General features: G+C 45.0%; 1 protein-coding gene across 2 annotated transcripts in view; it reads left to right on the top strand.

The window, feature by feature from the left end:
* Nucleotides 1-19,701, top strand: part of EFCAB7 (EF-hand calcium binding domain 7) — a 76,001-nt gene extending 56,300 nt beyond the window's left edge. For both annotated transcript variants that reach the window (XM_066597696.1, XM_066597695.1), the window contains exons 9-14: nt 2,797-2,954; nt 5,770-5,903; nt 8,050-8,198; nt 13,700-13,909; nt 15,728-15,835; nt 19,491-19,701. In XM_066597696.1, coding sequence (XP_066453793.1) covers nt 2,797-2,954; nt 5,770-5,903; nt 8,050-8,198; nt 13,700-13,909; nt 15,728-15,835; nt 19,491-19,565 — 834 coding nt within the window. In that variant the 3' untranslated portion in view covers nt 19,566-19,701. The remainder of the gene's footprint in view (nt 1-2,796; nt 2,955-5,769; nt 5,904-8,049; nt 8,199-13,699; nt 13,910-15,727; nt 15,836-19,490) is intronic.
* The last annotated feature ends 1,705 nt before the right edge of the window (nt 19,702-21,406 follow it).

Genomic DNA, 21,406 nt, shown 5'->3' with positions numbered 1-21,406 from the left:
TTAAAGGAATATCCTAGGTAGAGTTGGAAGGGACCTCCAGGGTCATCGGGTCCAGCCCCCCGCTCAGTACAGGATTCACTAAGACATCCCAGACAGATATTTGTCCAACCTTTGTTTGAACACTTCCATTGAAGGAGAACTCACCACCTCCTGTGGTAACCTGTTCCACTCATTGATCCCCCCTCACTGTCTAATATCTAATCTGTGTCTCCTCCCTTTCAGTTTCATCCCATTGCTTCTAGTCTTTCCTTGTGCAGATGAGAATAGGGCTGATCCCTCTGCACTGTGACAGCCCTTCAGATATTTGTAGACCGCTATTAAGTCTCCTCTCAGCCTTCTTTTCTGCAAGCTAAACATTCCCAGATCCTTTAACCGTTCCTCATAGGACATGATTTGCAGACCGCTCACCATCTTGGTAACTCTTCTCTGAACTTGCTCCAGTTTCTCTCTGTCTTTTTTAAAGTGGGGTGCCCAGAACTGGACACAGTATTCCAGATGAGGTCTGACTAAGGAAGAGTAGAGGGGGATAATGACCTCACGTGATCTAGACTCTATGCTTCTCTTAATACATCCCAGAATTGTGTTTGCCTTTTTGGCTGCTGCATCACATTGTTGACTCATGTTCAGTCTATGATCTATTAGTATACCCAAGTCTTTTTCACATGTGCTGCTGCTTAGCCCAATTCCTCCCATATTGTATGTGCTTTTTGTCATTTTTCTTGCCCAAATGTAGGACCTTGCATTTCTCCTTGTTAAATACCATTCTGTTAGTCGCTGCCCCTTTTTGAATCCTCTCTTTCTTTTCTAGGGAAGATTCAAAAACATCAGGACTAGCTCTCAGGGTCCATGCTACCCTGTTGTTGGACAGCAAGTCTGGACCCACTGTGCCAACAAACCGATTTGGCTTAGGGCTAAACCTAAGGGCGTTATCTTGCCGGTTCCCTGGTATTCATTCTTTAACCCCTGTACCGGGATCTGGACTCCCCCATGGGAAACCGAGCAGGCCACTTCCTCTTGGAATAGTCCTGGTGTAGTTGGCAGCTGACCCCCAAGAGTCAGAAGCTTCTGTGCAAGGCACCATAAAACAGGCCGGGCTGCCAACAGGATCTGGTGCAAAGTCAGAGAAGCAGCAAGCAAAGGAATACTGACAAGAGCACAGGATAAAGAGCAGACAGTAAAGTCATAGACAGGAAAGCTATGCTGGGTGACTGAAACAAACATAAACAGGATCTGGCAGCAAATAAACGTATACAGATACTAGTACAAGATAAGAGCAGACAATAAAGTCAGAGACAGGTGACCTATGCTGGGTGTCTGAGACAAACACACAACAACACTTAGACAAAGAGCATTGGTCCCCAGTTCAGCTAAATAGGTGGCTAATAGCCATTTACTTTGCAGCAGGGCTGAGAGCACTCAGGAGGGTTAACTCCTGCAGTGGTGATAGAAAGTAGAAGCTAAGAGTCCATACATACAGGAGGAGCAGAGCAACGCCCGCATCTGCCCCAAATAGCAAGAGGGTGGCAGACACGGGTAGCCGGCCTAACACCTGTCTCCATAGCTCCCATTCACTTAAATAGAAGCTACAGAAACAACACTGCACTGAAGCCCACGCTGCTTTCATAGTTACTAGCTGAGTGGCCGGGACTATAACAGTGATTTCCCATCTTGGCTATGAAAATCCAAAATGGAAACACCTCTTTAAAGCAGGACCTAGGATATCATTAATTGGCTGAACACTTCAGTGGCCCCCAGTGGCTGGGATTGTGGAAACAGCATAGCATAGCAAGCTACATTGTTTCTATAACTTCCGAGGTGCGTAAACAATGTGACTCACTGTGCTACACTGTAGAACAACCAGTTTGGCTGTTTCCATAATCCCGCAATGTATTGTCTGTTATGCCCATCTCAGTCAGGAATAGCCTTTTAGTGACTGAAGTAAAAAAAAAAGGCATATTGGTGGTCATTAAGGGGTTAATGGAGGTTTACCAAGATTAGAAGTTATCCCCAATCCACAGGACTCCCACCAATCTCAATAATAGGGTTCCTGTGTCCCCCTCTGCCTGTCACTGCGGGGGTCGCTTATCCCTCAGCAGTGACGTCAGAATGAATGGAGCGCTGGCTGAGCGTGTGCGATCGGCACTCCATTAATATCTCTGGGGCTGTTGGAAATCACCAAGTGCTTGCCATTCGGCTTTCTCCACAGCCCCATTGAAAGTGAATGAAGCGTCAGCTCACTTGCGAGACCAGCCCTCCATTCAGTCTCCTCCTCACTGCAGGGGGTACAGTAATCACATAGTGAAGAGGATGGGGGACACAAAACACCCATTCTCAAGATTTGCAAGGGTCTAAGCGGTGAGACCCCCACCAACCAGCAAGTAATCCCCTATCCTGTATATTTGGTATAATCCCTTTAAAGGGGATATCCCACCTTAGCGAATGATATAACATATTGCTAGAATATATCATCACTTGCTGATCATGGGTGACACGACCTCTGGGACCCCCACTAGTTATTAGAATGAAGGGGCAGAGTACTGAGCCAGGTACGTCATGTGACTGGTGCTGTGCCGCAATACTAATCACAGGGACAGTATAGTAAAACTCCGAAGGGGCCATAAGGGGCCGCGAATGAACCTCCGCAATCAACATGTGGATACATAGCCCATCATATAACAGGATGGGCATATTTACCATCCAGGGATTTATAGCGTCACCTATATCATTCTGGTCACATGATCAGGCCGTATATGAATGCATGGATGCCAGCTGACGTCCCTCTTTTTCTCTGTTCAGTCTTACGTCTGGAAAGGTGAACTTGGATCCGGCTCCTACACACTTCTACCATTTACGACCGGCTGCCGGCTGAGAAAGAATAAGAAGCCGGTGACCAAAGAGGCACGGCTGGTTTACAGAGACGACAACCAGGATTTACAACTAACCGCCGAGTTTAGGTAAGTCCGAGCGTTCAGGTGGCGAATGGCCGGAGCGGCGCTATTGTTCTGTAATAAAACGAATCATAATAAAGTGATCCGTCGGGTCGGTATTTTATCCTTCTCCTCCTCAGTCCTTAACGGCACAGATGTCAGCGGCGCAGAAGCCTTTGTGCGTTTATAACTAACAACATAAATGTAGTGTCTAAAAACATGATGGCGGTCGTACGTCAAGGGTGTCAGCCGGACAGCACATTTGTTTTAGCTTCCAATGAATCTGCGTAAAGTATGTACGGCGCGGTATAGCAGCTGTATCCGCACCGTCCCCAGTGGGCGTCAGGCCTATAGTCACAGCGGCCAGGAGCGTAAATAACTCCTTGTTGGCCCTGCATAGTGAAGCCGTACAGAGACAAACAATGGCAACATGGCGCTTCTTTTGATAATTTTCCAACAAAAGCAATTAAGATTATTCGCACGTGATACAGATTTTCTTTTGAAAGGGTGAAATCTGCTGCGGATCCATGTCAAAATCCGCAGTGGAAAATATGATGCAGATTTTGGTGCTGATCTGCACCAAGTCCTCTATAACACAAGGTGGTACCAACAACAGCTTAAGATAAGCGCTTAACCCCTTAGTGCGACAGCTAATTTTACATCCTGGATGTGGGGTACTTAACGCAACGGAAGCTGAACCCGCGCCATTCTGCAGGGGGAGCGGTTACAAAAAAAAAACTGAAAAAAAAGTTTTTGCGCACATTCCCTATTTAAATGAAAAAACAAACAAACACATATTTAGTATCATCGTATCTATATTGAGTCGTACAATAAATTAAATACAATAGTTATCCTGCATGGCAAAAAATGTAAAATAAAAAAGGACCTTAAAAACAAAGGCAAAATGCCTTTGTCCTCAGGGCCCAAAATGGACAAGTGCTGAGGGGTTAGAGGAGTTTTTCAGGTTGTAAAAACTGATGATCTGTCCAATGGTCCAAGGTCGTCCTGGTCGATCCGCCGTTCACCAAGCAGCTCTCAGTGTGCACGGTGCAGTCTGTACGTTGTGTAGTGGCTGGTTGTTGTATTGCAGGCACAGCTTCTATTCACTTCAGGGGGGAACTGTGCCTGCAGCACAATGCTGGACCACTCTAAAGTGTATGGAACTACGGTATGTACAGGGTGACAGCAGCCCAGCGGACAGCTGATCACCCAGGGTCCCAGCACTGGTCGACTATTGATGACCCATCCTTTAGACAGGTTATCAATTTTTAGGAGCTGGAAAACCCCCTTTATTGTGGATGGCAAAAAATATTGCTGATTACAGCATCAATATGCTGGTTATAAAGGCTGCATATACTTTACCAACCAATGGAAGGAGCATTAAAGGATGTCAGATACGTATATAAGTGTATCTGGAGCTGTTCAGCACGGGGGATGGCACAAAAAGGAGCAACTAAGGAGGCCACGGATTACACTGGATTTCCTATTTTTTCTCCTTAGGGAGAGCTTTGCTTTTAATTCCCAGTCATTGTTACAAGGCTTGTATAAAGAGTCTGACATTGGCTTGAAGGAATGCTGCCTTCCAATAGGTGGCGCTGTGGAGATATTGTTCCATCTCCTTTATTTATTGGCTTTCCTGTCACTAAGGCTGCTTTCACATCTGCATGGGGGGGCTCCGCTTTCCTGTTCTGTTTGGGGAGCAGGAAAGGGGAATCCCCACGGCCGAACGGTTCCGTTTCAGTCAGCGAACAGCGCCGGGCCAACCCCATTGACTATAATGCGATCCAACACGCTTTCCGCCCATCTGCTCAACTTTTGGAAGGAAAAAAAAGCCCTGCATGCAGCGCTCTTTCTTCCGTCATTTTCAGACGCATCTGTGACAGAATCTCCAACCCGAGGTTCCAACGCAGATGTGAAGCCACCCTAATTCTATTGACACAGCAGTTGGCCTCTCCCTCCCTTGAAATGGCTGATAAGAGGGAGCAAACCACTGAATTGAACTAAAGTGCAAAAGGAGAGACGCTTTACAATCATTTCAATCTTAAACGCACACTATTGTCAGAAAGGGAGATTTAAAAACAAAAACATTTTTTAACTCTTTGTTTTAATTGTTGGTAGTTTTTGCTTTTTTTTTGTTGTGTGTCAGCCATGCAAGAGAAAATGAACAAGTGTTGCAATTTCCACACTGGCCTTTAGAGGGCAACACAATGAGCTACAATTAGCTTTTCATTTTTCAATGAAGGACGGCTTCACATGAGCGTAATTTGCTGCATGCTGCCCGATATGTGCGCGGCACGCATCAAGTTCACAATGACACGGCGTACATGCGGCGTACCACCATTCACCACGCACTATCTTGGCACGTATGTGCGCTTAATACATACTGCGATTTTTCTTACGCATGTATTTTGCGCAGTTTGTGCAAGCAACAACATGGGAGCCTATGGCGGTACAGTGTATTAAACGCTGGATTTGTAATGGCATGTGATGTATTTAAGGTCCCATTGAAAGCAATGGACTATGCGAGTTCCGAGGAACGCGGAAAAAATAGGACAAGGCACAATTTTTTTCCCCGCAGCATCGCTGAAAAAAGAATGACATATTCACGCGAGTTTTGCACGTCCCGCAACGCACAAAACTCGCACAAGATTCTTGCTCGTGTGTAACCGGCCTGAAATGGCTGATAACAGAGAATAATAAACTACAGCGAATGGAAAGATGATTGACTTTCCTTCCAAGCAGAAGTTTCTGGAAGCGGGAGGCGTTTTATAGTATCGCCAGCTCTCTCCATAGAACGCTGTGAAATAATGGCTTCCCGTCTTCCTCCTCGCCCACATTTCAGATCCGCTCTGTCAGACGTGTTTGACATCATTGATTTAGATGGCAACGGGTTCCTGAGCCTGGAGGAATATAATTTCTTTGAGTTGCGAAGCAGCGGTGAGAAGTGCGATGACGATGCCTGGGAGGTTTGTAAAGGTGCGTGCTGTTTTATTTTGTATTTTGTGCGCGTCGCCTCCATCTTGCCAGCAGTTGTCTCCTTTATATTAATGAAGTCACTTAATACAGTTGTTTAACAGGAAAAAGTGTGTTATTGGGAGATAATTTGGAACAGATTTAAATATGTCGCACTATCCTGCTGATAATACATGCTATATTACAGGCTGTAAAAAGTCCACTAATTCTGAGCAAAACATTTGCATTTTTATGGTTTCTATTAAGAATGCATTAGAACTGAATTACTTTTCTTTTAACCTTTCAGCAAGATGGTGAAAAAAAAAGCCTCTGGCATAAAGGCCACGCGCGGGTAGCATTTATTATCATATGACCTTAATATCACCCGCTAACAGCCCGGCTCTTTCCTTGGACGTTACCGAGGAAAACGTAACATCATTTACTTGTTATTAATTCTGCTGCTCGTTGGAAATATGCAGATAAAAGGATAGGAAAGCTTCACAGTCCCTCCTGGTGGAGATGTGCAGAACGTCACTGGATCATGCACCAAGCGGGGCTGCCACGCACAGTCCTGGTGTTATCCACGGCGGTTAATTAGGATATACTCTAATATAATGTATAGAAATAGTTGAGTCGCTGTTTGTACATACATCATGTCTTATCCTGTACTAATCTGGGGGTGTATCCTATATTATACTCCAGAGCTGCACTCGCTGTTCTGCTGGTGGAGTCACTGAGTACATACATTACTTATCATGTACTGCTCCTGAGTTACATCCTGTATTATACTCCATAGCTGCACTCACTATTCTGCTGGTGGAGTCACTGTGTTCATACATTACTTATCCTGTACTGATCCTGGGTTACATCCTGCATTATACTCCATAGCTGCACTCGCTGTTCTGCTGGTGAAGTCACTGAGTACATACATTACTTATTGTGTACTGATCCTGAGTTACATCGTGTATTATACCGCAGAGCTGCACTCACTATTCTGCTGGTGGAGTCACTGTGTATATTTATTACTTATCCTGTACTGATCCTGAGTTACATCCTGTATTATACCTCAGAGCTGCACTCACTATTCTGCTGGTGGAGTCACTATGTACATACATTACTTATCCTGTACTGATCCTAAGTTACATCCTGTATTATATTCCAGAGCTGCACTCACTATTCTGCTGGTGGAGTCACTGTGTACATACATTACTTATCATGTACTGATCCTGAGTTACATCCTGTATTATACTCCAGAGCTGCACTCACTATTCTGCTGGTGGAGTCACTGTGTACATACATTACTTATCCTGTACTGATCCTGAGTTACATCCTGTATTATACTACAGAGCTGTACTCACTATTCTGCTAATGGAGTCACTGTGTACATACATTACTTATCCTGCACTGATCCTGAGTTACATCCTGTATTATACTCCAGAGCAGCACTCACTATTCTGCTGGTGGAGTCACTATGTACACACATTACTTATCCTATACTGATCCTGAGTTACATCCTGTATTATACTCCACAGCTGCACTCACTATTCTGCTGGTGGAGTCACTGTGTATATTTATTACTTATCCTGTACTGATCCTGAGTTACATCCTGTATTATACCTCAGAGCTGCACTCACTATTCTGCTGGTGGAGTCACTATGTACATACATTACTTATCCTGTACTGATCCTAAGTTACATCCTGTATTATATTCCAGAGCTGCACTCACTATTCTGCTGGTGGAGTCACTGTGTACATACATTACTTATCATGTACTGATCCTGAGTTACATCCTGTATTATACTCCAGAGCTGCACTCACTATTCTGCTGGTGGAGTCACTGTGTACATACATTACTTATCCTGTACTGATCCTGAGTTACATCCTGTATTATACTACAGAGCTGTACTCACTATTCTGCTAATGGAGTCACTGTGTACATACATTACTTATCCTGCACTGATCCTGAGTTACATCCTGTATTATACTCCAGAGCAGCACTCACTATTCTGCTGGTGGAGTCACTATGTACACACATTACTTATCCTATACTGATCCTGAGTTACATCCTGCATTATACCCCAGAGCTGCACTCACTATTCTGCTGTGTACATACATGACATTACTTCTGTGTTGGTGCTTCGTTCACATGCAGCACATTCTATTATAACAGAGAACTTTGAAACAAAGAAGAATGAGTTAACAAGAAAGGGCTTTATGGATCTCAATCTGATGGAAGCCAATGACCGAGAAGGAGACCCCAGTGACCTCTGGGTGACGCTGCAGTCCATGGGCTATAACAAAGCACTGGAAATGATAGAGGTAATTATTTGTTTGTGACCAGTCCTTTAATCTGGCATTTTATAATCCAGAAGGTTTGATAATCCTTCGCTTGTTTCCAGCAATATTATGTGGAATTGTACAAGAACTGAGCAGAGATAACATTAGGAAAGTCCGCAAATACATAGTGAATATAGGGAGGGGGAAGATATATCGCTGCCGCAGTTCTAGACTGTTCTAACTTCACTTCTGTCCGACTCTGTTAAATATACATCTGTGTTCTAACTCCCGTCATTTATGAGGAGGCGGTGTTACTTTATGCTTGGATGATAATTCCACAAGGTATACCGATCCTTCCATTTTGTTCTATTAGACTCTCGGATACGGTATCGTCCATAGTGATGTAAAGGCTCTTTTACACTCAAAGTTCAGCCAAAAGTGAGCGATAATCGTTACGTGTAAATGCATGCAGTCGTGCACTGTTCGTTCACTGGTTGTTTAGTGCAGGTTTTTAGCAGGCATAAAAAGGCATCACGCCGCTCAAAATTCGCTCCTTTTAAATAAAAATCATTCAGTATTTTGAGCGGCTTGATAACTTGTGGGAAGTAAACAGTGTACTCATTGTGTTTACCTTGCATACATAATGAGTACATCGCTTATTGTGTCTGGAGAAGACAATGGAATCCTGCCGGTTAGATAATCCCTCACATAAACACACGCCCACCTGAGCAAACAACTTGTTCTCCTTCTACAAAGTTTACATGAGGGAAATAGATCCATTATCTGTACGTGTAATTTTATCCAAAAATGTCATCAATTCATTGAGTCATTTAGTCGTTTGGGCGATTATCTTTGCGTGTAAAAGGGCCTTAACTGCTCACAGAAAGAAGGGCCAGTCCACAAACAATCATTCTACGGTCAGACCTTTCATTTCAATCAAAATTCATTGATGTCAGTGGCAGCGTTAGAGTTCTTGTGTAAAGATAAGCATAAGGTGATGTTTCAGGTACCCGGGGCGCAGCAGTGTACAGGAGGTGTGCTGGATACAGCATTAACCCCTTACGGACTCAGCTGTTTTTTTCTTTCTATTTTCGTTTTTTCCTCCCCACTTTCAAAAAATCATAATGTTTCCCTTGACGTAGCTGTCGAAGGGCTTGTTTTTTCATCTTTTGGAGGGGGGGGGTGTCTTATTTTTATGGCGTATACAACGTGTATACACGATAGCTTTATTCTGTGGGTCAGTCTGATTACTACGATACCATTTATATAGTTTTTTTTTTGCTGCACTAGCTTTAAAAAATGAACTATCTTTGGAAGAAAATAAAATTATTTCTGCCGGCATCTTCTGGCAGCCATAGCTTCTTTGTTTTCCCATTACCATAGTTGTGCGAGGGCTCTTTTTTTTACAGAACATCTATAGCTTCTATTTTGTAGTACATACAACTTTTTGACCGTGTTTTATTACATTTTTTTTCTTGGCGCTGGGGTGCAGCGATACCAACTATGTATCTTTTGTTTGTTTTGACTTTGCATTATAAATATGGAAAACGGGAGGGTTTAAACTTTTAATGCCTTTTACTTCTTTCTAATAATTAATCTAAGCCTTTTCTTTACTCTTATCTTTTTTTTTTTTAGTTTCCATAGTAGACCTCAACTTGCGATTATTTGATTGATCATAGAGTATAATGCAATACCAAAGTATTGCATCATACCGCATTCTGACAGGCAGTCTATTAAGCCACACCACAGGCAATCAGCTATGACCGCCCTGTTGGCCTTCACAGTGCCCAGGTTGCCATGGCCACTGAACGGCTCCTCTCGATCTCTGCGTGGAGGGTGCCATTTGCGACTCCAGAATACCGATTGGTGTATTTAAAGGGTCAACAGCCGCGATCAGAGTTCACACTAATCGCAGCTGTTGCAAACGAGTGTCAGCTGTCAGACACAGCCAGCCCCCACATTGTACGGAGCAAGACTGGCTCCCAATCCCGCTCCATACAAACCCCGAACCCCCATGATGTAACTGTACATACCGGGGTGTTAAGGGATTAAAGTCTAATTGTAAAGTAAATAGCCCACGTTCTGTGCACAGAAATATCATCAGCCCTCCTACTAAATGGAAATAAATTGTTATTCACCCGAAGTCTCAGGACTTTTACAATTACAAAACGGTGACCTAATTTGCATCTTGCCAAAAACTTCTGTGACACAGGCCAAACAGAAAGTCTACACAAAAAATGGCCCTTTTCTCCTGTAGAAGACGCCCCCAATAGAAGGTTCCGAATTCCAGCCGGTCAGCGTTGTGAATCGCATAAAAACTAAATGTGAAGTGATAAAAAACATTGATAAGCGAGAGACATTACAGAACTGTGCAAACACTCTTCCGGAGAGCGCAGGGCGTTAGGGGGCTCTTCTGCAGGGAATGGTTTGTACTACTTTTTAGTTAACATTACTTGTAATACTTGTGGAACAACCTGCAGCCGGGGCCAAAAGTTCTGAGACTGACGAGAGCGATATCCGGCTGTGATTCACGGTCCGATATCGCCCTCGCCATCCTTCTGAAAACCCCTGGATGCGAGGCAATTTCACATGGAAAGAGCCACGCATCACTGTGCGGCTGAAGGAATCCCCCATAGCGAGGAGAGAGAGGGAGGCGGAGCTACAGGGGATCTCCTAGAGATCTCCCCATATTTGGATCTCGTCGCTATGGGGGATTCCTTCAGCCCCGCAAGCTGTTTCGCGATCCTCTCCCATTGATTGAAGACAATGGGCAATATCGCTGAAAAGAGAGAACAAGCTGCAATTTGTTTTTTGCATTGTATCGCAACGCAGTGCTATGCAGGAGAACATCGCAAATGTGAATGCACCCATTCAAGAGAAGCTCGCAACGCACAAATCTCATACAATTTTCTCACCAGTGAAGGAGCCCTGACACAAATTTTGGTTTTCACAAAGTTGGCTTTTTAAGTGTTTTTAGATCTTTTAAGGTACCTTTACATGGTAAGACTGTCGGGCACATAAGTGACTATTAGGCTGCCTGTCCATGGGCGTTGCGAGATCCGCTGTAGGAGCCACCGCTGGGGAGCATGAGCCAGCTGACAGATCTCCACGGTGAGGAACGATGCGTTTTCCAGCATGATGGAGCACCATGTCACAAGGCAAAGGTGATTGCTAAGGGGCTCTGTGAACAAAACATTAAAATGTTGGGTCCATGGTCAGGCAACCCTCTGGATTTCTATCCCATTGAGAATCTATGGTCAATTCTCAAAAAGCAGGAGGACAAACAGAAGCACAGAAATTGTGATAAACTCCAAGCACTGATAGGCAAGAATGGGTGGCATCAGTCAGGATTTTGGTTTTTATTTCAGTAAAGCCAGCGATAAAACACGTTTCAAGGCAAAAGAGCCTCTTCTTCAGTTATACTGTATAGTAGACCAAGTCTAGCTGCTGGGGAAGGAGGGGAATGATGGTAGCTGGAGTGAGTGGTAGGAGTTGGTGCCGCTGCCCACTGTCCAGGGTAACTGATGAAGAGGCTCTTTTGCCTTGAAACACGTTTTATTTACGGCTTTACTGATATAAAAACCGACTCTTCTTGTTTCTTTGGAGGTTTGCCCCGTGTACCAGGCTTTTTATCCATTGTTATACGTTGTCTCTCACGTCCCCTCGGAGAAAGACGTTTCACCTGGTTGGCAGCACCTCTGCTTCACTCCTAACAATGCCTCCTGCCTCAGGCACATACCTGGTTCGCTCCACCTCTCTCTACTTGATCAGTCAGGATTTGGCCCAGAAGCTGATAATCCAGCGTGCCAGGGTGAATTGCAGAAGTCTTGAAAAATAAGGTCAACACTGTAAATATTGAGTCTTTCCCTAAACTTGATGTATTTGTCAATAAAAGTTTAACAACTGATGAAATACTTATATTTGTACCTCAGTTTACTATACAAACATCTGACTGAGGCCGCCTGTCCACAGGGCGAGCATGATATAAGCCCGATATTGCACCCGGCAACCTGCATTTTTACCCTTGGATGCAAGGCGATTTACATGCAAAATCGCCTTGCAATCCCTTCTGTGAGATTACAATCCTCTTGCGCAAGTTTCATGCACGATAGGGGTTTGGAAGTGTTTCGCATTGATTTCATGCAATGCCTTCAGAGGAGCGTGATTTTCTCATGAATGGGTGAGTGGGATGAATTCATGAATGGGTGAGTGCTGCCTCTGATTGGCTGAGCGCAGGGACCAATCAGAGGCAACTCTCAGCTGTAATTTAATAGCTGAGAACTGCCTCTGATTGGTCACAGTGCTCAACCAATCAGAGACAGCCCTTTCAGCAGGCGGGGATTTTAAATCCCCGGCTGCTGAAAGCTCCTCATAGCAGTGATAGAGAAGAGCCGTCTGGACGTGCCTGAGGCCCAGCAGCTGCAGAGAGGTGAGTATAGATATTTTTTACACAGTTTTGGGATGCTTTTCAGGGAAGGGCTTATATTTTAAGCCCTTCCCTGAAAATCATTGCAGGGCTTGCCGGCAGCCCATTGCTTTTAATGGAGCCGGCTGTGACAGCTCCATTTCTTCATCTCTGCGGGGAGTCCCATTGTCAGTGGACATTGTGACAATGCTGTCATAGTGTTCAGTGACAACAAAGGGACTCCCCGCGGAGATGAAGAAATCCTCTGTTACAGCTGTAGCAGAGGAGCGCGATGTTCCCTGTATGTCAATGGGGCTGCCGCTGGCCCCATTGACCACAGGTGAAAACCCTGGATGTGACAGCCGCAGCAAGGGATAGCGGGCAGCGTACTTTTTGTGGAAAACGTTGCTAGGTGCGTTTTTTGCTGTGTGCTGCCCGCTTCAGTCATGCAAATTTTTGAATGCATCAATTATGCGCACAAAAATGTGCGTGTCAAAACGCAGTGTAACTGAGCCCTAAAAGAGCTAAGAAAACTGAAGTTACAAACTTTGTGAAAACCAAAATTTTTGTCAGTCTTAAAACTTTTGGCCACTGTATAACTCTGCATGCGGTGTCTTTGTATGTAAGTTTTTAGATTTAGATCTCTTTCAGAACTGAAGGGAATGTCCTTCTTTAAGCTATCATATCAAATAGTAAGGTAAGAGCAGGAGTTAGAACACAGTCTTAGTGTAGTATGTCTCCACTGGATGTATGGGTTGGCCAAGGTGACTTACAGGTAATGCTGACAAAATCGCTTCCTGAGTGGAGACATACTACACTAGTACCTTAGAGCACATGGTGTTCTGTAACAATTCATGTGGTTAGAACAGTGTTGTAACTCTAAGGTTCCCTGCTAGGTTACCATTAGAAATATGTCTTAACAATGGAAGCCTAATTTGTTGTAAAAAGGCATTAAAAATGTTTTTTTCTCAGGGAAGAGGTGGATACTTCGATAGGAAGCAGATACGTTCCACTGTACAAGCGTCCATTCAAGGTTCTGCCATGAAAATTATGCAAATTGGGAGTTAGAACAGTATGGAAAGAACCCTGCGATATAGTGTGTGTGTATACTATGACATGCTTTTATTCTATCCCGCAGGCCTGTCCTTTTATCATCGATGTCTATACTGAGAAGAGTAAGCCCAAGCTGAAAGTCGCAAGTCTGGAGTCCGGCAGCCACCTGCTGCAGAAGGTGCTGTGCAAATCAGTCATTCTCAAAGGAGATGCAAGCCCCATGGATGGATATGAACACATCACCATCTACACCTATAAGAATGACACCCGCATCACTTCTGTCATTGAGAATAAGGTGTGTACCAGCTGAGTGATCACCATAGACGCAGCAACAGCTATATCCGAACATGTGCTCAATCTCCTTCGCTTCTTTGCAAATGCTAAGTCAAGTACATCTTGTTTCACTGTGCATGCCTTGGAGACACGGTCCATGGGGACAGTGTGATTATTCATAGGAACGGAAATGGGAGGTGTTACAATGCCTCAGCAGCGCCACCGACTAGAAGGTAGCTTCCCTACAAGTCGATGTTTGACCTTTTAACATCTGCCATTTGCATACCAAATTTCCCAGAGGAGCATTGCATGGCCTATAAGTCTCCTTATGCCTACTAGGTGGTGTCTGCAAGAAGATTCTGTTAGGTCCCTTTTACACTGATAAGCATTCAGATTCTCGCTGGATCGTGGGAATCTGAGTGATAATGGTTCAGTGTAAATGCCGGCAGCGACTGAACGATGAACCATAATTTGTTAGTCGTTCAGTTTTTGCAGGCATAAAAATCAAACGACGATCGATAGTCATTCATTGCTTACTGTGAATGGAGGTGGGCGGCTACAGCGATCTCCGGGCCGCTCCACCTGCATTCACTGAATGATCATCGCATCGGTGTAAAAGCAGTTGAGCAGTTATCTCTGGGATGACTCTTAGGCCCCATTTAAACACAATCATTATCGCTTAAAATTCGTTCAAACTATGGCTTTTGAACAATAATAGTTCAGTGTAAACGCTGACATCTTTCACTATTCGGCAGAACGATGATTTTGAGGTGAGCTTAAAATCCATCATTCAGTCGGAAAGAGATAGCGGGCACTGCACACTGTGTTCTGCACGGGAGTAGCTGATTACATTGTGTTCTGCAAGCACTTCCCAGAGGCTCATTTACATGCAAATGAAGCTGATAAAGTGCTTATGGGCATTAGTGCCCATTAGTACTTTATGCAAAATGATCGCTGAAGCTGTCAATCTTTCAATCATTTGAAAAATTGTCTTTGCATGAAATGAGCCTTTAGGCACTGTAGCACCCAACAGTCATCCCGTGTAAAGGGACCCTAACCCTACCTATTCACAGGAACGCTTGCCAAAAATGACTACTTGCAGCTAGTTAGCAAATCATCAGCGATCTGAGCGGCTTCCAACGAGGCCCGGACATTGGTGATACATTAGCCAAGGCCAGGATTTCACTGCCAACCTTGTGGGTTTTTTTCATACAGTTTTATGAGGAGTATCCCGAGAATGGCGTGATTAAGGAAAAACCTCCAGCGAAAGGGGATCCTGCTGGCGTAAACAGTTTGTCGACAAAAGGGGTCAGAGAGGATGTCAAGAATCATTCTGATGAAAAGGCAGTGCACAGCCAGGGGCAGCAGAATACGACGCTGCTGCTCCAAGTAACGTTTCTGAATCACTGTTTTTTGACATGAATAGACTTCAGTATTCCTGCAGAATAATTTCAACACCTAGGAGGTTTTACACAATGACGAACCGCTGCGGTTATGGCCAAAAGACATCCAACTCCCTATTAGATTGGGGTCTCTAATAAAGTGGCCACTCCTTCATTTAATCCTTCCAAAGTGGTACATGTAGAAAATACAACACGTCCCTCAAAAAGCCAGACCCCATTATGGCCGCGTTGATGAAAAAATAAAACTGTTTTTATTTTAGTTCCAGAATGCAGAGATGAAAATGTAAAAGTTTTAAGTTGTCCTCAAAGCCCAAAATGGCCAAAAAAAAGTCCTGAAGTGTTAAAGGGTGAAGACTAAATAGCATTCTACTGTGCAAGTGATTCTGTCTGGCTGGAGATCTGTATTACACATGATGACTCTGCTTTTCTTTTCTCAGTCCGATAAGAAGATCATGGTGCAAGTAAATAACGATCAGAGCAAGAACTGTATCAGCAGCCGAGGATTGAGCATGTTTGCTGTAGAAGTGCCAGGGAAATCAACCATGGTAAAAGAGGCTGGCAATCCTTATCACACAGTTGTAGAAAGCTGGCATCGGCCCTGCATGCATGCGTTGGCAAACACTGCTTGCTAAGGGATGGTCCAACTACATGATGCAGTGAATAGAGGCGCTTTAAATGGGGTTTTAGATATGTTTAACATATTGGGGGAGATTGTGGACCTCTTAAGGATGCGGCCTTCTTCTCCTCCACACCTTTGAGATAAAGATTGCTTTTATTTTGCTAGATCGGACTATTATGAATGAAGCGATACCAAATGTTTTTTGTTTTGATTGTTTTATTTTATATATAAGAAAAGGCTTTTTAAAACTTTTTTTATATCCTTTTATTTTTTAAAATAATAAATCATTTTTTCCTTTTCGTACCCCTAGGGCCTTGAACTTGCGATCGTTTGATTGCCCATGCAGTCTAATGCAATACCGTAGTCTACCATTGTTTGATTGCCTATGCAGTCTAATGAAATACCCTAGTATTGCATTATACTGCATTCTGACAGGCAGTCTATTAAGACGTGGCACATGCACAACTGAATAGGTAATCATTCATAGCAATTATGGGGGCCTTTAGAAAGCTCCAGGCTACCATGACAACAGCACCTTGCTATTTTATCGCAAGGGAGCCATTTAGGACCCCGTACCCCTAAAACTGATCGGGGCATTTAAATGCCACTATCAGAATTGACAGCAACATTTAAGGGGTTAACATGCTGATCATGGCTGTTACAGGCGGTTGTTGAGTGTCAGACAACCGTCCGTATATGAAGCGGGATGGCAGCGACAGCTTATTAAAGGGGTTGTCTCGCGAAAGCAAGTGGGGTTAAGCACTTCTGTATGGCCATATTAATGCACTTTGTAATATACATCGTGCATTAAATATGAGCCATACAGAAGTTATTCACTTACCTTCCCTGCGCTGGCGTCCCCGTCTCCATGGCTCCGTCTAACTTCAGCGTCTAATCGCCCGATTAGACGCGCTTGCGCAGAAGGGTCTTCTGCCTTCAGCTCTGTCACGCAGCAGCGGCGTTCTGGCTCCGCCCCTTCTACGCGTCATCGCGTATGGCTGGAATCGGCACACGTGACGGGGCGGAGCTACGCGATGACGCGTAGAAGGGGCGGAGCCAGAACGCCGCTGCTGCCGGACAGAGCCGAAGGCTGAAGACCCTTCTGCGCAAGCGCGTCTAATCGGGCGATTAGACGCTGAAGTTAGACGGAGCCATGGAGACGGGGACGCCAGCGCAGGGAAGGTAAGTGAATAACTTCTGTATGGCTCATATTTAATGCACGATGTATATTACAAAGTGCATTAATATGGCCATACAGAAGTGCTGAACCCCACTTGCTTTCGCGAGACAACCCCTTTAAGCCTGGCATTTCATACTTCATCTGAGCCCCACTAGAGGAAGATGCACCAAATGTGTTAAGAGCGTCTTGTGTGGTCCGTGCATCACAAGCTGAAATCTATTCCAGCTATGAGCTATATTTTACAGCAGTTTTTGCTGCAAATTATAGTAAGTCGGTTGAGTCATGGGATTTCTTGTTCCTGTAAACCCCACTCATTTTTTTTATTTCAACTTTGGAGCAAAAAATTTTTCAAAAATTTCAAAATGTGGTACTTTTTTTCATGTCAAAAACGGGCACAGATACTCACCTAGAAGAGACGTCCAGCTCTTCTCTCTGGCACGGCAGTCTTCTTCTGTGTTCTGGAGGCCTGAAATTGAAAAATCCCTGCCTCCAGAAAGTGCTGGTCTCATTGGCTGAGTGCTCAGCCAATCACAGGCACTGCACAGCCATTGAATGATAGCTGAGCGCTGCCTGTGATTGGTTGCAGCACTCAGCCAATCACAGGCACCGCTCAGCCATTCATCAAATTCAATGAATTGAATTCAGTGAATGGCTGAGCGCTGCCTATAGTTGATTGAGCACTCAGCCAATGACACCAGCACTTTCTGGGGGGGCGGGGATTTTTCAATCCGTGGCCTCCAGAACACAGAACAAGACTGACGTGCCGGAGAAAAGAGCCGGACCGCTCTTCTAGGGGAGTGTAATTTTTTTTTTTTTAGTTTTTTTTTACAGCTAGCGTTGATTTTCAGGGAAGGGCTTATTTCAAGCCCTCCCCTGAAAATCATCGCTGCGTGGGCTGCCTACAACCAGCTGCTTACAATGGGGCTGCAGCAATCCCGACCCCATTGAAAGCAATGGGATAGCACCACAGACTTCTGCCACAGCTGCCGCTGGCCCCATTGAAGATAGTGTGCGATATCACAGAGTTTTCTCTGCGCTGCGAGACACTCGCTCTTGCAGCGTAAGAAGAAATATTGCTAGTGAGTAGCCACTAGAGATGAGCTAGCACGCTCGGTAAGGTGAGTTACTTGAGCGAGCCTCACTCATCTCGGGTAACTACCTTCTCCTCCGTGCGTGCTCACTCATCTCTAGTAGCCACCCTTAAAGAAGTTGTCCCACTTCTAGCTGCTTACAGACAGCTCTGTACATTGTGCAGTGGCCTGCATTTGTACTGCAGGCTAAGTCCTATTTACTTCAATAGGATTTAGCCTACAGTACCAACCTGGGCCAATGTATGAAGCTGTCTGAAAACAGCTAGAAGTGGGACAACCCCTTTAAGGGCAATGATCGACACTTGATTCCGATAGAATGGCATACACTGGATCTATATATCTGAAGATCCTACTTGTGACAGCCACTGCAAAACACTGTGTGACAAGACAATTCAATTCAACGGGGCTGATGGAAATAGTCGACTACAAGGCTATCCCCAGCTGTCCCATTGAAGATGAATGGAGCCGCACCGCGCATGTGCAACCAGCACTCCATTTATTCTCCTCTGCACGATGGGGGCTTCAGTAAGACTGCAGTGAATAGAAGAGGAGGATATGGGAGCCCGTTCTCAGGATTGGTGGGAATTTCAGAGGTGAGACCCCCACTGATCAGACGTTATGACGTATCCTATGGATAGGTGCTAAAAGTCTATTTTGCTACAACTCCTTTAAAGGGGTTGTCCCGCGAAAGCAAGTGGGTCTATACACTTCTGTATGGCCATATTAATGCACTTTGTAATGTACATTGTGCATTAATTATGAGCCATACAGACGTTATCAGAAGTTTTTCACTTACCTGTTCCGTTGCTAGCGTCCTCGTTTCCATGGAGCCGTCTAATTTTCAGCGTCGCCAGATTAGACGCGCTTGCGCAGTCCGGGTCTTCTTCTTTTCTGAATGGGGCCGCTCGTGCCGGAGAGCGACTCCTTGTAGCTCCGCCTCGTCACGTGCCGATTCCAGCCAATCAGGAGGCTGGAATCGGCAATGGACCGCACAGAAGCCCTGCGGTCCACCGAGGGAGAAGATCCCGGCGGTCATCTTCAGCAGGTAAGTAAGAAGTCACCGGAGTGCGGGGATTCAGGTAAGCGCTGTCCGGTGTTCTTGTTTAACCCCTGCATCGGGGTTGTCTCGTGCCGAACGGGGGGACTGTTGAAAAAAAAAAAAACCCGTTTCGGCGCGGGACAACCCCTTTAAGTTTAGACTCACAGAAAGTTATGCAACTTCCTGTGACATCACTGTGACCTCAGTGACATCACACAAGTCTATGGGAGTAAAATGGCATGAGCTAACATGAATCTCTCTCCATCTGCAGGTCTCTCAGCATGTTATGGCAGTCAATGAGAAGCAGGAGTGGGTCTATAACTGCGTGCAGAGTGTCCTCACATAAGGCCTAGTGAAGCATGGAAGACGCTAGTCGGGTTTTCTGAGAAGAAATTATATATTTTTATCGCCAAAGATTTTCATCCAATATAAAAAGTATCACATTTTTCTGTTGTAGTGCTAATAAATATTTATTCCTCTAACTTCTGTCTTCCATGATCATTGAAGAAATCCCTGTCTGCAGGCAACAGCTGTATCTCCCATATGCATGGTCCATATCATACGGATCATCCCCAGTTGTGAGCAGGATGCTGGATAGACAGATGCAGGTCCGAGGCCCAGGAGAGGCTGCAGGCCGTCCTATGCAGCAGCACGCAGCGTGTCACAGGCAGCACACAAAATATCTAGAAGAAATGGATACTAAGTTATTGCACACTCAAAAGCTACGCGATGACTAAGAATCTACTAGGGTCCGAAACGCATAAGCCTTCTCTGCTTTTGATTTTTAAAGGACACATCCAATAGACTTTGAAGATTTTATTATACAGGCCAAATGCTGGCCTACCTTCTTTGTGTTACGGTCATGTGAGTGAGTGAGCACCGGGCCCACACGAATGTTACCAAGGATAGGGAACACCAGGTGAAACAACCCCAAATAACATCTCTCAGCCCAGTTCATGGAGCGCTCAGCCAATCGGAGCCAGCACTTAATGAACCAATCACAGCCATTCAATGGATCTGGCCACGGCACTCAGCCAATCAGAGGCAGCGCTTCTTGGAGGCTCGGAACTTCCAATCCCTGGCCAGAAGACATGCCTGAAGACAACTGCCGGGGATCGTGGAGAAGATGCAGCAGAGCCAGACAGTGCTTCTTAGGTGAGGTTTGTGTTATTTTTGTTTTTTTCTGCAGCTAGAGCTTATTTTCGGGGTACGGCTTATATTGTAGATTCACATAACATAGGTTCCAGATGTAAATAACAGCACAGTCCGTATAACGTGGAAATGCAACACTCCAGATGCTCTCTTCTTGAGATACGAAACCATTGGCAGCAGTCTTTTCAGCAAAGGTGATCAAAAGTCCACGAGCTCTCTGCCTCATGTGGCACAGTGTTAGATGCAGTCCTAAGCTCTTGTTCATGACCTGAAGGTTGCGAGTTCAATCCCTGCATGGTTCAGGTAGCCGGCTCAAGGTTCACTCAGTCTTCCATCCGTCAGAGGTTGGTAAAATGAGTACCCAGCTTGTTAGGGGGTAAAGAAGTGTCTGGGCAAGATATACACCCCATCTAGCACTTTACCCTTCACCTGTCTACAGGGGCCATAGCATACGACAGTGGTACGAGGGACAATGACAGCTCAGCGATATGTTCAGCATATCCTGCAGCCACATGGTGGTTTCCAGCAGGATAGTACTCGGCCGCACACACAGGAATGCCTCCACAACACTGACACACTTTCGTGGCTACCCGGTCGCCAAAGAACATGTATGGGACGCCAACTTCTACAGCCTACAAGTTTGCACACTCTAAAGGCTATGCTGCAGAATACCAATACGGAACCTGTATACCTCCATGCCCGCCAGTGTCATATCTTGTATTCAAGCTAGAGACAGTCATGTACTCCATGCTAACTCGTATCACATATTGAATCCAAGCTAGAGCTGCCCAACATTATACTAGAGCCTCCATGCCTGGCTATATCAAATATTATATCCAAGCTAGAGGTGGTACAACAGGATACTAGAGCCTCCATGCCCGCCTGTATCACATCATGAATCCAAGCCAGGGGAGGTACAACAGGGTCCTAGAACTTCCATGCCCGCCCGTATCACATCTTGAATCCAAGCTAGGGGAGGTACAACAGGGTACTAGAGCCTCCATGCCCGCCCGTATCACATCTTGAATCCAAGCT

Source organism: Eleutherodactylus coqui, chromosome 3, assembly GCF_035609145.1.
Source record: "Eleutherodactylus coqui strain aEleCoq1 chromosome 3, aEleCoq1.hap1, whole genome shotgun sequence".
Lineage (NCBI taxonomy): Eukaryota > Metazoa > Chordata > Amphibia > Anura > Eleutherodactylidae > Eleutherodactylus > Eleutherodactylus coqui.
This window is presented reverse-complemented; position numbering and strand designations above follow the sequence as displayed.